The 17,155-nt window shown below is 43.9% G+C and overlaps 5 protein-coding genes across 9 annotated transcripts; 3 read left to right on the top strand and 2 right to left on the bottom strand.

Moving 5' to 3' along the window:
* The first annotated feature begins 488 nt into the window (after positions 1–488).
* On the top strand, positions 489–3,882 carry LOC118878584 (glutamyl aminopeptidase). The gene is made up of 6 exons (XM_036821613.3): positions 489–739; positions 799–1,154; positions 1,262–1,406; positions 1,472–2,005; positions 2,063–2,991; positions 3,083–3,882. The coding sequence occupies exons 1-6, from the start codon at positions 551–553 to the stop codon at positions 3,753–3,755; spliced, it is 2,826 nt and encodes a 941-aa protein (XP_036677508.3). The 5' UTR covers positions 489–550; the 3' UTR covers positions 3,756–3,882.
* Positions 3,883–4,140: 258 nt separating this feature from the next.
* Positions 4,141–14,690, top strand: LOC108020225 (glutamyl aminopeptidase). 5 transcript variants are annotated; one of them, XM_036817825.3, is made up of 7 exons: positions 4,141–4,280; positions 4,338–4,735; positions 5,600–5,970; positions 11,973–12,935; positions 13,002–13,145; positions 13,220–13,711; positions 13,849–14,690. In XM_036817825.3, exons 1-7 carry the CDS (start codon positions 4,271–4,273, stop codon positions 14,522–14,524), a joined length of 3,054 nt encoding a protein of 1,017 aa, XP_036673720.2. In that variant the 5' UTR covers positions 4,141–4,270; the 3' UTR covers positions 14,525–14,690. The 5 variants fall into 5 exon arrangements, with proteins under 5 accessions (XP_036673720.2, XP_036673717.2, XP_036673715.2 ...); XM_036817822.3 differs by lacking the exons at positions 4,141–4,280; positions 4,338–4,735; positions 5,600–5,970 and adding exons at positions 6,313–6,569; positions 10,154–10,533; positions 11,220–11,706; XM_036817820.3 differs by lacking the exons at positions 4,141–4,280; positions 4,338–4,735; positions 5,600–5,970 and adding exons at positions 6,313–6,578; positions 10,154–10,533; positions 11,220–11,706.
* Positions 4,921–5,423, top strand: LOC108020244 (uncharacterized). The gene is made up of 2 exons (XM_017088369.4): positions 4,921–5,070; positions 5,130–5,423. Exons 1-2 carry the CDS (start codon positions 5,043–5,045, stop codon positions 5,321–5,323), a joined length of 222 nt encoding a protein of 73 aa, XP_016943858.1. The 5' UTR covers positions 4,921–5,042; the 3' UTR covers positions 5,324–5,423.
* A 215-nt stretch (positions 14,691–14,905) lies between the features above and the next one.
* On the bottom strand, positions 14,906–15,167 carry LOC108020247 (uncharacterized). The gene has a single exon (XM_017088373.4). The coding sequence runs from the start codon at positions 15,112–15,114 to the stop codon at positions 14,962–14,964; it is 153 nt and encodes a 50-aa protein (XP_016943862.3). The 5' UTR covers positions 15,115–15,167; the 3' UTR covers positions 14,906–14,961.
* Positions 15,168–16,598: 1,431 nt separating this feature from the next.
* Positions 16,599–16,870, bottom strand: LOC139353124 (uncharacterized). The gene has a single exon (XM_070996429.1). The coding sequence runs from the start codon at positions 16,819–16,821 to the stop codon at positions 16,669–16,671; it is 153 nt and encodes a 50-aa protein (XP_070852530.1). The 5' UTR covers positions 16,822–16,870; the 3' UTR covers positions 16,599–16,668.
* Positions 16,871–17,155: the final 285 nt, after the last annotated feature.

Genomic DNA, 17,155 nt, shown 5'->3' with positions numbered 1-17,155 from the left:
CAAATTCATAGTATGAATGGCATATTTATAAAATATTGCTAAGAAGTTAATTCAAGAATATGGCTCTTATTTTTCGAAAAAACTTTTATTTCATTTATTTAAAAAAAAAGGTTACAAAATAATGACTTAAGAATATATACTTTTGAATAACTTACACTTATTTTCCCCCTGTGAGGCGAAGCGAAATAAATTGAAATGGTCAATTAACAATAGTACAAATTGGTTTCAAGCTAAAAGTAAAAGTATAGGATGATGTGATTGAACCCATAATACTTATAGTGTGTCATAAGCCACGCGAATTCATACTCTTTCGATCAGTATGTCCCCAACTTTATACCGTTGGGACCCGAGATCTCTGGTTTGTACCCTATCGCCCGGTTGACCATAATCGCGGCTATTTGGCCAATCATTATCGCAATCGTGTGGGCGCACATAAACCAATTCGAGTGGCCCCAATCGATAGGAGTCGAATATTGGGCAACGAGTGGATAGTGCTGGATCCATCGACTTAGCCGCTAGTTAGTCGCTCGCGACAGGTGCGATTGCAAAGATGTTCTTGTCGGGTTATTGGTTGCAGGTGGTGCTCTCCTGGGCGGTGGTGGCCTTTGCCACTGCCACCGTGGTTGTGGCGGTGCAGAAGGCTAAGCTAGAGAAGGACCTTCAAGATGTCCAGAACAAGATCGATATTTACGAGGAGTGGAATGGTGAAAGTACCCACCGAATGAAGCGTGAAGACACGGTGCGTAACGGTTTGGAAAATGTAATCAGTTAAATTGATTTATTATGTTTGATTATCAGGTTAAGTACCGTCTGCCCACGGCTCTGGTGCCCACCCATTACAATCTCTACTGGCATCCTGATCTGGAAACGGGCAGCTTCACCGGTCAGCTGAGGATCACCATCAATGTGGTGGAGGCCACCAACCAGATAGTTCTGCACTCCTACCTCCTGGACATCACCAATGTCTATGTTCTCAACCGGGAGGTGGATAAGTTTGAGCTTGAGGAGGAGCGTCAGTTTCTGATCATCACGCTGACGGAGGAGCTGCCGAAGGATGCCAGAATTACCCTGGGAATCCTATTCGGTGGACAGATGAAGGACAAGCTGGTTGGCTTGTACAGCAGTACCTACCTAAATGAGGCGGGAGATACTAGGTAATTGTGTAAAGTTTTTAAATTAAGCCTAAAGGTGTGCTATAGATTTTAGCTCCTTCTGGTATTGCATAAGTTAGTTTTCCCTGAAACCTAAATTCTTTTTACAGGACCATTTCCACCACTAAATTTGAGCCCACCTATGCCCGTCAGGCCTTCCCCTGTTTTGACGAGCCAGCATTGAAGGCAACCTTTGAAATCACTGTGGTTCATCCCTCTGGTTCTTACCACGCTGTTTCCAATATGCAGCAAACGGTGAGATCAGACTTAGATTTGATATAAACTTAAATTCGATTAAGACCATTGAAAATCCCCGCTAGGAATCCAACTACTTGGGCGACTTCACTGAGGCCATCTTCGAGACCAGCGTGTCGATGAGCACCTACCTGGTGTGCATCATTGTGTCCGACTTTTCCTCCTACTCCACCACAGTCAGGGCCAACGGCATTGGCGAGGACTTCTCCATGCAGGCCTATGCCACTTCCCATCAGATCGAAAAGGTTGAGTTCGCTCTGGAGTTCGGAGCAGCCGTCACGGAGTACTATATTCAGTACTACAAGGTGCCCTACCCACTGACCAAACTGGACATGGCCGCCATCCCTGATTTCGCCTCGGGAGCCATGGAGCACTGGGGACTGGTCACCTACAGGGAGACTGCCCTCCTGTACGATACCAGCTACAGTTCCACGGCAAATAAACAATCGATAGCCGGGACCTTGGCCCATGAGATTGCCCACCAGTGGTTCGGAAATCTGGTCACCATGAAGTGGTGGAACGATCTGTGGCTCAACGAGGGTTTCGCCCGCTTTATGCAGTACAAGGGAGTCGACGCTGTCCACCCGGACTGGGGAATGGTAGGTGTCTTATTATATATGTATTTAGGATAGATTTCTCTTACAATCTCTAAACAGATAGAGCAATTCCAAATTGTGGCCCTGCAACCCGTTTTGGTTTACGACGCCAAGCTATCCTCCCACCCAATTGTCCAGAAGGTGGAATCCCCCGATGAGATCACCGCTCTTTTTGACACCATCAGCTACGAGAAAGGTGGCTCCGTAATCCGCATGTTGGAAGCCCTAGTGGGTTCCGATAAGTTTGAGGAGGCAGTGACCAATTACCTGGTTAAGCACCAGTTTAATAACACGGTAACTGATGATTTCCTCACCGAAGTGGAGGCAGTGGTAACCGATGTGGAAATCAAGAAATTGATGCTCACCTGGACCGAGCAAATGGGTTATCCGGTATTGAATGTTTCAAAGGAGGCCGATGGTAGTTTCCAGGTCACTCAGCAGCGATTCCTCTCCAATCCCGCCAGTTATGATGAGGCTCCCTCTGACAGTGAATACGGCTATAGGTGGAGTGTTCCCATCACCTATATCACAGATGACGGTACAGAGGGCAGTTTGATCTACGACTACGATGTGGAAACCGTTCCCATTTTCGTAGCCAGCACTGTACAGTGGATCAAATTGAATGTCAATCAGACGGGCTATTATCGTGTCAACTACGAGGAGAGCCTGTGGACCCTTCTCATCCAGCAGCTGATCAGCAATCCCGATAGCTTCGAAATCGCTGATCGTGCCCACCTCCTGAACGATGCTTTTGCCCTGGCCGATGCCAGCCAACTTTCCTACAGGATTCCCCTGGAGATGACCGCCTATTTGGGCCAAGAGCGCGACTTTGTACCCTGGTATGTGGCTGCCACTAAGCTCAGGTCTCTCCACCGCAGCCTTATGTTCAGTGAGGGCTATGTGACTTACCTCAACTATGCCAGGAGTCTGATTGCTGGAGTCTACGAGGAGGTGGGATGGACTGTGGATGCCGACAACCATCTTAAAAAGTAAGGATTCAAAGGTTTTATTCAGTTAAGAATAATAACCTGAATTACAGGAGAATTCCTAGGGCTACAAAATTATATTTTCTCTTTCCAGCCGCTTGAGGGTTTCCATTTTGACCACCGCCTGCGCTCTGGGAGTTCCAGACTGTTTGGAGCAGGCTGCCCAGCGCTTCAACGCCTTCCTGCTGAACCCCACCAGCAGACCTTCCCCCGATCTTCGCGAGATCGTCTATTACTATGGAATGCAGCAATCCACCAGCCAGTCGACCTGGGAACAGTTGTTCCAACTGTTCGTGGCCGAAACCGATGCCAGCGAGAAGTTGAAACTGATGTACGGATTGACTGGTGTTCTGAACAGCCAGACACTCTTCAATTTCCTGGTTCTGGCTGGCGATGAGAACATTGTCCGCTCCCAGGATTACTTCACCTGTGTGCAGTACATAGCTGCCAATCCCGTGGGTGAATCCGTGGTCTGGGAATTCTTCCGTGAACAGTGGCTCCAGCTCATCGCTCGTTTTGGCCTGAACAACCGCAACTTGGGCCGTCTTATCTCCCAGATCACGGCCAACTTTGCAAGCTCCGTGAAACTGGAGGAGGTGCAGCAGTTCTTCGTCAAGTATCCCGAATCTGGTGCTGGAGCAAACTCGCGTTTGGAGGCCGTGGAGACCATCAAATACAACATCGAGTGGCTGGCCAGGAACCACGCTGACATCACCGACTGGCTAAGTGGAACGGCCTCGGCGCTGACCAAGAAAACCCAATTGTAAACTCTATGTATATAAAATGTATATAAAAACAAGCCAATTAACCACTAATTAGAATTGCATAAGAAACCAGCGAAATTTCCGTTCGAGTTCAATAAAATGAAATTCCAAAATCAAACCATAAATAAAACCCCCCTAAATTTTCAATTTTATCCGGGCAAGTGGCGATTTCTATGGCTCCCAAGAATTGCCGTAGATAGGGGTAACAACTATATGGTCAGAGTGGAAAATGGAATCATGACCGTGCGTAATTATCCAGAGACTGTCCAATCATAAAAGTCGATATATGGCCTTGTTGTAAACATGAACGTAAAAGACCACGGGGCTATGGTCTAGCATAAACCTTATTTATCTGGTCATGGAGCTATATAGTATATAGTCTAGATATCGGCCAGCAATCAGTTTTATTAAGTCCAAATTGTGGGGTCAGATTCGCGACTTGCATTCAGTTTCCAATTTGGCGTCCAGCCTAGTGGAAGCAGTCAAAAGTTCTCCGTGAGAAAGGATTATCCATAGAAATGGTTGCCTGTGAGTTTAAAAAAAAAAAAACCGTATGTAACTGGAAATAATAGAACTTAATTACAGGGCTGACGGTCAAGTCAGTGGCCATCTTTTTGGGCTTGGCCTCCACGGCCTTTTGTGTGGCCACCATTGTGCTGGCAGTCCAAAACGCCGATCTGGAGAACGATCTTCAGGACGCCCTGGATAAGATCGACGCCCTGACAGCGGACACCACTTCCACCTCCACCTCCACTACGACGACCACCACTGCAGATCCTAACAGGCCAACAGATGATCCTAGTGGAACCACCAGCTCACCCGGCGAGGGAGGTGTAACAACTCCAAGCGGAGGAACCTCTCCAGGAGCAACCTCTCCAGGAGAAACCTCCCCAGGAGGAGAATCGTCCAGTACGGCATCCACATCCTCCAGCAGCGCTCCTATCTATCCAACTTTGCCGACAGGACTTCCAGATCCTGAAAAGGTAAGTTATATTATATATTAAGAATACTTGGTACTTGCAAATACGAGTATCATGACAGGTATTAGATAGTTCAGAAAAACCCCCACGTCAGTTAGAAAAGCTTTCCCAAATGGTGGTCAGTGGTGATCATAAAGTCGGCATGGGTACTAATTTCAAATTTATCAAGTTTCCCCATAATCATTTCATGTGCTTATCGGTTGGGCAGCGGTTTTGTTTTCCATTTTGATAGTAATACAAGACTTGGCTAATTCCATTGGTATTTTAAGTTAGTTTAATTGCGGCCAACGCAGAGTAAAGAGTCACTAAAATGGGCCACACAAAGGAGAGGATTAAGGGTATTTATTCCAGTCGAAGGAGCAGTTTCGGAAAAATGCAGAGATATATATTTTCATAGACTCGATCACCGCGGAACGAGTTGCCATATTCTTTGGCCTGCTGTCCACCTGTCTGATCGTTGCTCTCGTAATTGTGGTCGTCCACAGGGATAATTTGTGGCTGCAGTTGGAAGAAGCCAAAAGGATGTTGGATGTTCTGGAGGAATACATTCAAAGTCACTTGCTGACTACAGTTTATGACAGAAAACAATAAAAATGAGGGGTTCCAAATCTTTGTTGAGATATACAACTTTTTAAAAAGGTTTTCAGGTTAATAAAAAAGGTCTTAACTTTGTAGACTTTATTATAAATTATGAACCCAATTTCGCAATTTTCAGTTAGTATATACCCCATAAGGCTAAATTGTTGCAACGAAGTCCACTTTGTTTACGACCTGACCACACCACCTTATCGTGGCATTGCTCACTTTATAGGGCCACAAGCTCATTATCGATCGGGTGGATATTGAATAATCTTTACAACCATGCAGATCGAATGGCGCCTGCCCACGGAACTGACGCCGATCAAGTACAAGGTGTTTATCCAGCCCAATCTGAAGACGGGTGAATGTAAGGGCGACGTGTCCATCCAGTTCCAGCTGAACGCCGTCACCAATCTGATCGTCCTGCACGCCAAGGACCTCAATGTGCACAGCATCAGCATATTGAACATGATGGCGCGCATCCGCGTGGCCATCGATAAAGTCGTGGTGGACGCAGTACGCGAAATAATCTTGATATACCTGAGGGAGGTGCTGAGCTTGAACAAGGCTTTCACGTTCTCCGCCAGTTTCGATTGCAACCTGAACAACCTGGTGGGAAGCTACATAAGCAACTACACAAACGCCGAAGGAGTTGAGACGTGAGTATCTTTACAAGGCAATTTTAATTAAGGGATTAAGGGAATGATAGTATTAAATTGTTTATAAAACATACAAATTACATAAGTAATTCAGTTGACTCGTACTAAGAGCTAACGTTAATTTTAGAAAAAATGGGATTGGAATATGTTATATTAAGATCTATTATATTGAGCGAAACAGTGAGCTATCTTAAGACTACAAGCACATGTTCGAATACCCCCAATGTTGGAGTCTACCGCTTGATGGGGCCATCAAAAGCCGGTCTCAGCTGATGAGAGAGCTTTCCGGAGAAGCTCGAATATCGTGGCCGCTTTGGAGCCGCGCTTCAGATTCAGTTGGAAGTTCAAAGCTGAGTGCGACGGTCGCAGAAAAGAGCGGGTCGCGTCTTGGAATACGATCTCAATTTCCCGCACTACGATTCTCGATCCCCTTTCTTCCCGGCTTTCTCGAGTGCGCGCCTACGATTTGAATCAAGAATGATAGTTGTCCGCCAATTGCCGTTATCAAATTAGCTGAGGGAATATTTCTCGGACCCGGCAAAGTGACAATTAATGCGATTCGTAGACAAAACGTGACACGAAAAGCTGTGATTCCAACTGTAAATCAAGTAAAAGGCATAGTGCGAAATGCGACAAAAATAATAGATAATAAGCGCTCCAGATCAATCAGATACCGTTGAGTCCGCTCCAAAAGCTCCATTGTCGCCGTGTCCGTTATGCGATCGAAATTCTGGTTCTAATTGGACGCATTGATGCGATTAGTAATTTTAATATTTGCTGAAATGCGACCAACGGATTGGATTCTATGCCAACTTTGACTTTCAGCAGGCAGGCAGGCAGTACGATAAACAACGGGCCATCGCAAGCTGGCCAAGAGAACTCCACATGGCTAAATCAAACAGGTTGCACCGCTCCCCTTTTTCCCCCTCTGTTTTGCCTGCTGCAAACAGGCTTGGAGCCAAATGCATACATAGTTCACTTGCCGCGCAAGTTCTTGGCCTTAAATCGGCCACAGTCGCTGCACTGGCAAAACAGTTTCGAGAACTGTTTTATAAAAGAGATAAAATTGAATATATTGATATATGAAAATGATCTTCTTATATGATAATCTTATACTAAAATGAAATCGTCTTATCTCAATTGCATTCCGAGATATCTGTATGATTATTATCAAATCTACAATTTCTTTCATTCAAATAAATCTATTCATAAAAGAAAAACTTTTATATCAAGATAACTATCGAATTTAAAATTTTTGAAACACTTCAAGCCATGAATAATATTTAAATAGTAAACTGAGATAAAAACGTATTACATCCTTATATTAAATTGTTGCATTGGCTTATTCATTGCAGCATCTTACTTAGTTTCAAGATCGCCAAAAATTTAATATATTCTTGTGCTTTTTCTCGCTGTGTACCTCTGGCTGTTGACCAAGAAATGCGTCGTGTTTACATCTCCAATGCGGCGGATACTCAATGGCCGCTGAGAAAATACTTTCTTTCAAAAGCCGAAACGAAATGGGTCGACATCATTGACTGCCAAAGCAACTTGTTGTCGTAGTATTATTCCCTTCCCCGTTTCTCGCCGTGTTTTCTCGTTTTGTTTTGTTCTTGAAAGTTCATTCGAAGCTCGGTGGTCAAATCTTTTTCATTTTCATTGACACTGATTTCTTTTTTGTTCTTCTTGGGCGAAATAGAAATTTGGTTTTTCTCAAGTGTGGGAAAGAACCTTCGAAAGTGTGGAGTTTTTAATTGGACCTTGGTGTTGATATTGTAAGTTAATTGATATTGGCGAAATCGATAGGGCATTTGACACCTTTTTCTATACATTAAAATTCAATGATCTTTAAAAAAAGAGTGTTAATTTTCAGTGAGATTTCCTTTTCAACCAAATTGATCGCCCATTAACAGAAGCTTTTTATTTACCTTAGTAGTTGACAGGTTTTCATTGAACTAAAATGTTTGTAAATAAAACAAAACTGATTTTGTTTGTTCCTAATATTTATTTATATTTGCCAAGGCTAAAGTTTTATGTGCCAATTTTTATACCATCTACCATTGTTGAAAATGATGCAACTCATTGATTGATACCAATTTAAATTCACATTCCGTTAACCCCAAACATGCAAATTGTGGCAATCATTTCTTTGTCAACCCATTTGCCGCTTATTTATTGTTTTTATTTTAATTTCTCCTTTGTGAATATCGTAAATTGCAGGCACGTATATACGACCTTTGTCAAGTGTCATCCCGTCGCGGGTGTTTTGGGTTGTTTTCGTACTTCTCTGGGATTTTCTTCGAGTTTTGGGTGTTTCTGGGGCGCACTTGTCACGTATACCGATTTGCATTTTTGTTGCTATTACTCGGTAACTTTGTGTATTGTGAAAGTTATGACCTTAAAAAGCCTGGAGAACGTGTTTTAAATTAAAGCTTTCATTTTCAATATTCAAAAATGAAAAATTTCAATGCATTTTGGCTAGAATTTCATATTTCTAAAAATAATTAATTGATCAATTTCATACATACGGGTTTACTGATGTTCTAGTGCCCCAACATTTTTATTCTGCGTGCACTCGACTCGATCTTCAAAGAAGTGAAATTTATGCGACTCATTAGTGAGGCATGAGAACTGTTATGTTATGGCTTGTGCCCCCGCGATCATCGCTTCATCGGCTTCAGAATGCCACGATATCCGCATCCACGTTTGTGCAATGGGGCGTGTCCGATTGCCTCTTGGAAGTCGGAGATGTATACATCTGGTACATATAAGTACTCTAGACCCGACCATTGTCTGCAGATCTTCTGACTGTATTTTTCAGCCGCTCATAAGGTGGTAGTCATGCGATTTGGTTGCCTCCAATGCGCGGTGGCTTTGTGCGACGCGCGCTCCCTAATTGAGTCAGCATTACATCATCTGCGGAAGATAGAAGGGGGCAATACTGTGGGTATACTATGGGTATCAGAGACAATTGCCCGGCGGCTGACGAAAATTAGCATATTCTGCAGTCTCGAATTCCTCATTTCGCACAATTTAAAGTGAATAAGGTTCGTGTGATACTGCCGCTGCATCGTATATTGTTCTCTCGTAATGAATACCTTGGGACGAGCACTCCTTTATCCTGACATAATTGTCAAAACCCAAGACGTGGATCACGGCTCGACGGCCAATTCAATTCATTTCCATTGCTAATAATGGCATCTGCAATATCTTCCCAGCGCACAGTCTGCAAAGATTTGTGCAACAGACTCTGTAAATTGACAAGCAAAAAGCCAACAACCTTTCAACCGTCAATCAATCGTACACAGGGGAAAAATTGATCCAATTTAATGAAATGATCTCAAATATCGTAAAAATTTATTAAAAGCAAATAAAAGTAATCGATTATGTATGATATCCATTTGTATTCTGCTTCTGCTTATCATAAGGGTCCCGCTCAAAAGATGGTTCATTACTCATCTTATTTTATTTTTAAAGGCCCCAAGATTCTTAGCAACTGATATTATCTGAATGATATATCGGCATATTTACGTTTCGGGTACTTCGAACTGCATTTTTTTTCGTGTAGAGACGCCTCTGTAGAAAGTGGCCTGTGGTGGCCGTATCATTGCACCAAGCCCGGGGATTCGTATTGCAAATCTTGCGGTTAGCCAGCCCAGTTCCAACACCAACTATACCAACTAAACTAAAAAATGGCTTCGAGTATTTGTTGTAACAATTTCACGAAATGACCAACTTCATTACGTGACTATTGGCGGGGATGGGGGATCAAAATTACAGGCATCTGATTGATCTGCAGTGAGACAAAATTGAGGCAATCTCCACCTGGAGATGGAGTGAAATGTGACGGAAGCTGAGTTGCTCCGCCTCCTCCTCCTCCTCCCAAACTGGCACCTCCATAAAAGCCGGGCAAACAAACCCGGGTTTGTTTATAAGCTGCTCGGAGATTATAAAAACTGATGATGGCAGCGGCGACGCAAGTAATTCAGTACGCGACTTTTTTTTTATGATGCTCTCGAGTTACCTCGCCGATGACACAATGGATTGGATGAAGTTGTGGCGTTTTGGGGCAGCCTCTCCTCAGTCTGCGATAAAACTACAGTTAAAGTGGAGCATAGATCGTGGCAGTGACATTAAAAATAGAACCCTTTAAATAATAATACCAAGTGATTTACTGTTGTAGAACGTACCCAGCCCAGTGAAAATAAAATAAGAAAATATTGTAAAGAGAAAGGAAAACAAAAGTCATGTATGCCGCGAAAAACGTACGCCCGCGCAGCAGTCTCTCCGCAGACGATAACCACCGGATCAAGGACACCAACCGGCCCCACAAGGCCCCCAGCAACACGATCCTGACCCTCGCCGCCTTCTGCGTCTTCCTGCTCGTCCTCTGCGGCTTCCTGCTGGGCGCCCTTGTCTACGTGGGCAAGAATATAGCCGAGGAGCACCAGAGGCAGCAGCACTCGAACGCCTCCCAGTGGGCCTTGAACTCCACCATCCGCACAGTCTACGTGGACCGGGACCAGTTGCTCTCCACAAAGCCCATTCTCAGCGTGCTCTCAGGTTCGTCTTGAGTAGTGAGAAAAAGTATCAGTATGTCTCTGAAAAAAGCAAAATAGCAGTCAGTGTCGGGGTCACCTAATAAGTAAAATATACAAATGCAGAGAGCTTTATTTACAATGAAATATACTATACATTTTCGAATGAGTGCAAACTCGTTTTCCCAAACTTTTGAAAGGGTAAACAAATTAGTATACTAAAAATAATTATTTCCAAAAAAATTAAATCCTTTTAGCTAGTATTTCTGTTTATGTTATGTTAGTTACCACTTTAAACATTTATTATTTAAAATATGTATATGTAGTTAATGTTTCTTTAATTTTCACTTTTGATTTATAATTGAAATATATTGTTAAAAAATCTGTCAGTCTTTTCTATAATTGTCAGATTGTACAGGTAACTTTAGAAAATGCAAAGAAAAATCATAAGTAACGTGAAATCATGTTTGAATTTGGCGCGCTTTTTCTGGGGTAAAATATACCAACTGGTTTTATCCAAGTTCTGCACCTTTTCCACTTTTGACATGGTATATTAGGAGTATTTAACATTACGAAGCACTTTTATCTAACTCTTTTTCGACTCACTGCCACACTGTTTTTAGCCTTTTTGAGATTTGATAGTACAATAGATGAATAATTTATAGCGATTTGGCGCCTAACTGATTATTAAATCGCACAAATAATCTATAGATAACCGCGTTCACACAACTCAAGTGCCCGCCAGCAGAAAGTCGAGCATTATGGCCACCTTGGCGCCCGCCGTGAAAGCCGCGAGCAAGGTGCTCCAAAATCTGGGATTCCGTTTGCCAAGGCAAATAAGACCCAGCAAGTACCGCGTCCACTTGCGCCCCGATCTAGACAGGAAGAACTATTCCGGGAACATAAGCATCAGCCTGCAAGTTCTGGAACCCATCTCCTTCATCCCAGTCCACGTTAAGCAGCTGAATGTGAGCACCGTGGAGGTGAAGCACCTGGACGAATCGGGGGCTCCGCTCAAGGACATCACCCCCTCGCTGACCTTCGCCCACCCGGAGTTCGAGTACTGGGTCACGGAGTTCGAGCAGCCCCTGGAGGCGGGAAACTACTCACTGCGGCTGAACTTCAGTGGATCTCTCGCGGATCGGATCACGGGGATGTATCAGAGCACCTACTTGGACAAGCTGAAGAACCGCAACAGGTAGCCGGGCTACTAACCACCCAAATCCCCCAGCACGCAACCCACTAACATTGCTATAAGAATAGGGGCGTATTATTGGATGACTTTTTAAAACGAATCATATGATCTTATCTTATAAAAGAGTATTTCTCATTTCCTAATAATTTGTTTCTGATTCGGAATTCTTTGTACTAATAAGAAATGTTAAAAGTATAACAGATATCAGCTTCCCTTCAGGCTATTATAAGTAATAGGACTAACATAATTCCCATTATTTTCCATTCCAGACCGATCGTGAGCACCAAGTTCGAACCCACATACGCCCGCATGGCCTTCCCCTGCTTCGATGAGCCCGCCATGAAGGCGCAGTTCACCATCACCGTGGCCCGTCCCAGTGGCGATCAGTACCATGTGCTGTCCAATATGCCGGTGGCCAGCGAGTATGTCGACGGCGATCTCACCGAGGTGACATTCGCGGAGACTGTGCCCATGAGCACCTACCTGGCCGCCTTTGTGGTTTCTGATTTCGCGTACACAAACACCACCGTGGAGGGAACCAGCATCGAATTGAGGGTCTATGCTCAGCCAGCACAGGTGGAGAAAACCCAGTACGCCCTGGACACTGCAGCCGGAGTTACCGCCTACTACATCAGCTACTTCAACGTCTCGTACGTCCTGCCCAAACTGGATCTAGTGGCCATCCCCGATTTCGTATCCGGAGCGATGGAGAACTGGGGACTGGTTACCTTCCGGGAGACTGCTCTTCTCTACGACGAATCAACCAGTTCCAGCGTGAATAAGCAGCGCGTCGCAGTTGTGGTGGCACATGAGTTGGCCCACCAGTGGTTCGGCAATCTGGTGACCATGAACTGGTGGAGCGATCTGTGGCTAAACGAGGGATTCGCCTCGTTCATCGAGTACAAGGGTGTGAAGCAGATGCACCCAGAATGGGACATGGACAATCAGTTTGTGATTGAGGAACTTCACCCGGTGCTAAAAATTGATGCCACTTTGGCCTCTCATCCCATTGTCAAGTCAATTGAGAGTCCGGACGAGATCACTGAGTACTTTGATACTATCACCTACTCCAAGGGAGCCGCTCTGGTTCGCATGCTGGAAAATCTGGTGGGCGAGGAGAAGCTGAGGAACGCGACGACTCGCTATCTACTCCGTCACATCTACAGCACTGCCACCACTGAGGATTACCTCACCGCCGTTGAAGAGGAGGAAGGACTAGACTTTGAAGTGAAGTAAGTAAAAGGCGCTGCTTAAAGGGATGTCTCGTCTAAAGCTTTAATTTTCGATGTAACTTTCAGGCAGATCATGCAGACCTGGACGGAGCAGATGGGTCTGCCAGTTGTGGAGGTCGAGAAAAGTGGCAACAACTACAAGCTCACCCAGAAGAGATTCCTTGCCAACGAGGATGACTACGCAGCCGAGGCTGAAGCATCTTCCTTCAAGTAAGTCGAAATATAGGTACTCTTTAATTTAACACTGTAATTAAACCTAACTTTCCATTCCCATCCTTCAACAGCTATCGTTGGTCGATTCCCATCACCTACACGAGCAGCATTAACAGCGAAGTTCAATCTTTGATCTTTAACCACAACGATAACGAAGCCACTATGACGCTTTCTGGAGATGCCAGCTGGATCAAGATTAACACGAATCAGGTCGGATACTATCGAGTGAACTATGCCGCTGAGCAGTGGGGAGCAATCACCAGTGCTCTAAAAGCCTCCCGCGAAACCTTTACCACCGCTGATCGCGCTCACTTGTTAAACGATGCCGACTCTCTGGCAGCTGCCGGACAGCTTAGCTACTCCCTGGCACTGGATCTGATCTCTTACTTGGAGAGCGAGAAGGACTACGTGCCCTGGAGCGTGGGCACCGCCACCCTGGCTTCGCTGAGGAATCGAGTCTACTACACTGACCTGTACACCAACTTCACCACCTACGCCCGCAAACTGCTTACGCCCATTGCGGAGAGTGTCACCTTTACCGTAGGCACCGACCACCTGGAGAAGTAAGATATAACCCGAAAATAATGTCCAATTCTCAAATAGATTGCAAGACGATTTTTTCGAAATTGATAAGAGCCAAATAACCGAGCGGCTTAAACTTGATAGATTTTTTAACTAATCATATTTTTCTCTTCGTCAGTCGCCTCCGCATCAAGGTGCTGAGCTCAGCCTGCAGTTTGGGACACGAGAGCTCTTTGCAGCAGGTTGTCACGCTGTTCAACCAGTGGCTGGCCAGTCCGGAGACCCGACCCAGTCCGGATATTCGTGACGTCGTCTACTACTACGGCCTGCAGCAGGTGAACACGGAGGCTGCCTGGGATCAGATGTGGAAGCTGTACCTGGACGAGACCGATGCCCAGGAGAAGGTGAAGCTGATGAACGGATTGGCTGCCGTGCAGGTGCCGTGGCTCCTGCAGCGATACATCAACTGGGCCTGGGACGAGAGTAATGTGCGCCGGCAGGACTACTTCACCCTGCTGGGTTACATCTCTACCAATCCGGTGGGTCAGAGTCTGGTTTGGGATTATGTGCGCGAGAACTGGGAGAAGCTCGTGGAGCGTTTCGGCATCAATGAGCGTACTTTGGGTCGATTGATTCCCACGATCACGGCACGCTTCTCCACGGAAACGAAGCTGGAAGAGATGCAGCAGTTCTTCGCCAAGTATCCCGAGGCTGGAGCCGGAACTACGGCACGCCAACAGGCCCTGGAAGCGGTGAAGGCCAACATCAAGTGGCTGACAGTCAACAAGGCCCAGGTGGGCGAGTGGTTGGCCAACTACGTACAACAATCCTCCGTCACCAATCGCATCCAATGAGTCGCCAACTCGGCCATTTGCACCCTGTAAAATATCAATAATGTAAAAACTACCAATGGAATTGAACATAGTCTTAGCTACCTAGTGCAGCAATTGCATTTCAATTGTGAACGAAGAATTGTGAATGCTTATGATATTTTTGAAGAAAATACAATACAAAAAATTACTTTCACTATCTTTTATTACAAGGTGTCCTGAAAATAAATTGAATATGAATAACTAATTATTTTTTACTGTTCCCTCTTACGTTTTGTTGTACCTTCATACAACTTGTTGCAATATAAAAAGTTTTGTATACTTTTCGGCGTTATACCTACAACTTGACGGCACGATAAAAAAAAAAGCAATGGTATAATTGCCCTCACCGAAAACGCAACAATGTAATGCAACAAAAAATTATTTTGTTTTCTAAATGTGGTGGTTTGACGGCTCCCTTATCATTTTGAAGCCGTGGTCGTGGTGATGAATGGGCAAAGTGGTGACCGCAGCAAACAGGCGATGAGGAGGAATGTAGCTTCAGTTGCCGGAGCGCTGAACAACATGAGCATGGCAACCAGCAAGAAGGTCATCAGGAAAGTGGAGAGCTGCATGGTGCTTTTGATAGTGTTGTACTCTGTTGGATCCAGAACTACCTTTCGATCCGATCGGGCTGCTATTTATACGTGCTTTTAGCCATGCTTACCACATACTATAAAGCCTTTCATTACATATTTGCCAAATATAATTCAAACAAAGTCACCGACTGTTAGCAAAATATTGAACAGCTTCTGTTGTCTCACCAGCTGTGCAGTTCAGATGCAGTAGTGCAGTTTTATTACACTACCTAACAAAAATCAGGAATTTCAGTAACCATTGCGCAGGTTCTTTGTCAAAACTTGATGAACAGAATAATCAGTTTTTTCGGAAACTTATGTTTAAATTATAATTTCCTTGTAGTTTATGAGGATTATACATATTTAACTTAATTATTCAAAATTTTAGAAAAACATGTTGATGAAAAAATGTGCTAATGCTAAAAAATATTTTAGAGCACGCTTTCACAGGAATGCTTACATTTGTGCCAAGTGCAGTACACAATTGGTGAGACGACTTACTTGCATAACTTTCTAACAATCTATTGGGTATTCTAAAACAATACATTGCCAGCTGCTTAAGAAATATTATTTAACGATAAAACGAGCTTATTGTGCCAATTTTAAAGCGTAAAAAATGTGTTAGGAATTGACAACGCCAAGTGACGAATGTTTGTGTGCTAAATAGTAAAATTCCAGGTTTAATCACGAGTTAAAAATATATTATGTTTTTATTTAAGATAATATTTCAGATTTTTTAACTTTCAACACATTTAAGCTAGCTTGCGTAGCTGTCATTGTACCTATTATTATAGATACCGGGATACCAAGCTCGTATTCTTTGGGAGTGGAAGGTAACATCAGATCTTCTTGATCGAGAAGGTCTTGTTCTGTGGTTAATGCCTCTGGCGTTTCCGTTGTGATAGTCACTGGTTCATCAGTTGGTGGGTTGGATGCTAATTCCTCAACGTTTTCAGTTGTTGATGTTTCCTCTGGCATAATTGTTGTGTCTTCAGCTGATATAGTTGGTTCTGTTGGAAAAGTCGTTGGCTCATTGGTGCTCGTTGTTGGTTCCGATGTAGTTAACTCAGTTGAAGTCTGCTCATCCTGGGATGTACCATTTGTGGTCACCACCTCAGGAACTTCCGTGGAGGCGATTTCCTCCACTAAAGATTTTTCTGTTGTTTGTACATTATCCTTTTCCTCAATCGTAAAGGTTTCAGTTTAAGTTGTTTTAGTATCAGGTACGCCAGGCGTCTCTTCAGTATAGGTGGTAAATGGATTTAGATCATGGTTCTCCTGGGTTATTTTTTCGAGAATGGAATCTTTATTATTAATTAATTAATTAATTAATTTATTATTTTTTACTGTTCCCTCTAACGTTTCGTTGCACCATGTTGCAATATAAAAAGTTTTGTATACTTTTCGGCGTTATACTTAAAATTTTACAGCACGATAAATAGAACAATGGTAAAATTGCCCTCAACGAAAACGCAACAATGTAATGCAACAAAAATTATTTTATTTCCTAAACGTGTCCAAGGTGTTATCAGTGGTTTGAAGGCCTCCTTATTATGATGAAACCGTGGTCGTGGTGATGAATGGGCAAAGTGGTGACCGCAGCAAACAGGCGATGAGGAGGAATGTAGCTTCAGTTGCCGGAGCGCTGAACAACATGAGCATGGCAACCAGCAAGAAGGTCATCAGGAAAGTGGAGAGCTGCATGGTGCTTTTGATAGTGTTGTACTCTGTTGGATCCAGAACTACCTTTCGATCCGATCGGGCTGCTATTTATACGTGCTTTTAGCCATGCTTACCACATACTATAAAGCCTTTCATTACATATTTGCCAAATATAATTCAAACAAAGTCACCGACTGTTAGCAAAATATTGAACAGCTTCTGTTGTCCCAGCAGCTGTGCAGTTCAGATGCAGTAGTGCAGTTTTATTACACTACCTAACAAAAATCAGGAATTTTTGTAAAAATTGCGCAGGTTCTTTGTCAAAACTTGATGAACAGAATAATCAGTTTTGCGGAAACTTATGTTAAAATTATAA

Source organism: Drosophila suzukii, chromosome 3 (assembly GCF_043229965.1).
Source record: "Drosophila suzukii chromosome 3, CBGP_Dsuzu_IsoJpt1.0, whole genome shotgun sequence".
Taxonomy (NCBI): Eukaryota; Metazoa; Arthropoda; class Insecta; order Diptera; family Drosophilidae; genus Drosophila; species Drosophila suzukii.
This window is presented reverse-complemented; position numbering and strand designations above follow the sequence as displayed.

Excerpts from the sequence above, each read along its gene's own strand:
- LOC108020247 (XM_017088373.4), bottom strand. The coding sequence starts at position 15,114 with ATGCAGCTCTCCACTTTCCTGATGACCTTCTTGCTGGTTGCCATGCTC.
- LOC108020225 (XM_036817822.3), top strand. The coding sequence starts at position 10,218 with ATGTATGCCGCGAAAAACGTACGCCCGCGCAGCAGTCTCTCCGCAGAC. Across the intron at positions 11,707-11,972 it reads AAGCTGAAGAACCGCAACAG|ACCGATCGTGAGCACCAAGT; the intron begins GTAGCCGGGCTA and ends TTTCCATTCCAG. Across the intron at positions 13,712-13,848 it reads GGCACCGACCACCTGGAGAA|TCGCCTCCGCATCAAGGTGC; the intron begins GTAAGATATAAC and ends TCTCTTCGTCAG.
- LOC139353124 (XM_070996429.1), bottom strand. The coding sequence starts at position 16,821 with ATGCAGCTCTCCACTTTCCTGATGACCTTCTTGCTGGTTGCCATGCTC.
- LOC118878584 (XM_036821613.3), top strand. The coding sequence starts at position 551 with ATGTTCTTGTCGGGTTATTGGTTGCAGGTGGTGCTCTCCTGGGCGGTG. Across the intron at positions 2,006-2,062 it reads TCCACCCGGACTGGGGAATG|ATAGAGCAATTCCAAATTGT; the intron begins GTAGGTGTCTTA and ends ATCTCTAAACAG. Across the intron at positions 2,992-3,082 it reads GCCGACAACCATCTTAAAAA|CCGCTTGAGGGTTTCCATTT; the intron begins GTAAGGATTCAA and ends TTCTCTTTCCAG.
- LOC108020244 (XM_017088369.4), top strand. The coding sequence starts at position 5,043 with ATGGGCCACACAAAGGAGAGGATTAAGG. Across the intron at positions 5,071-5,129 it reads CACAAAGGAGAGGATTAAGG|ACTCGATCACCGCGGAACGA; the intron begins GTATTTATTCCA and ends ATATTTTCATAG.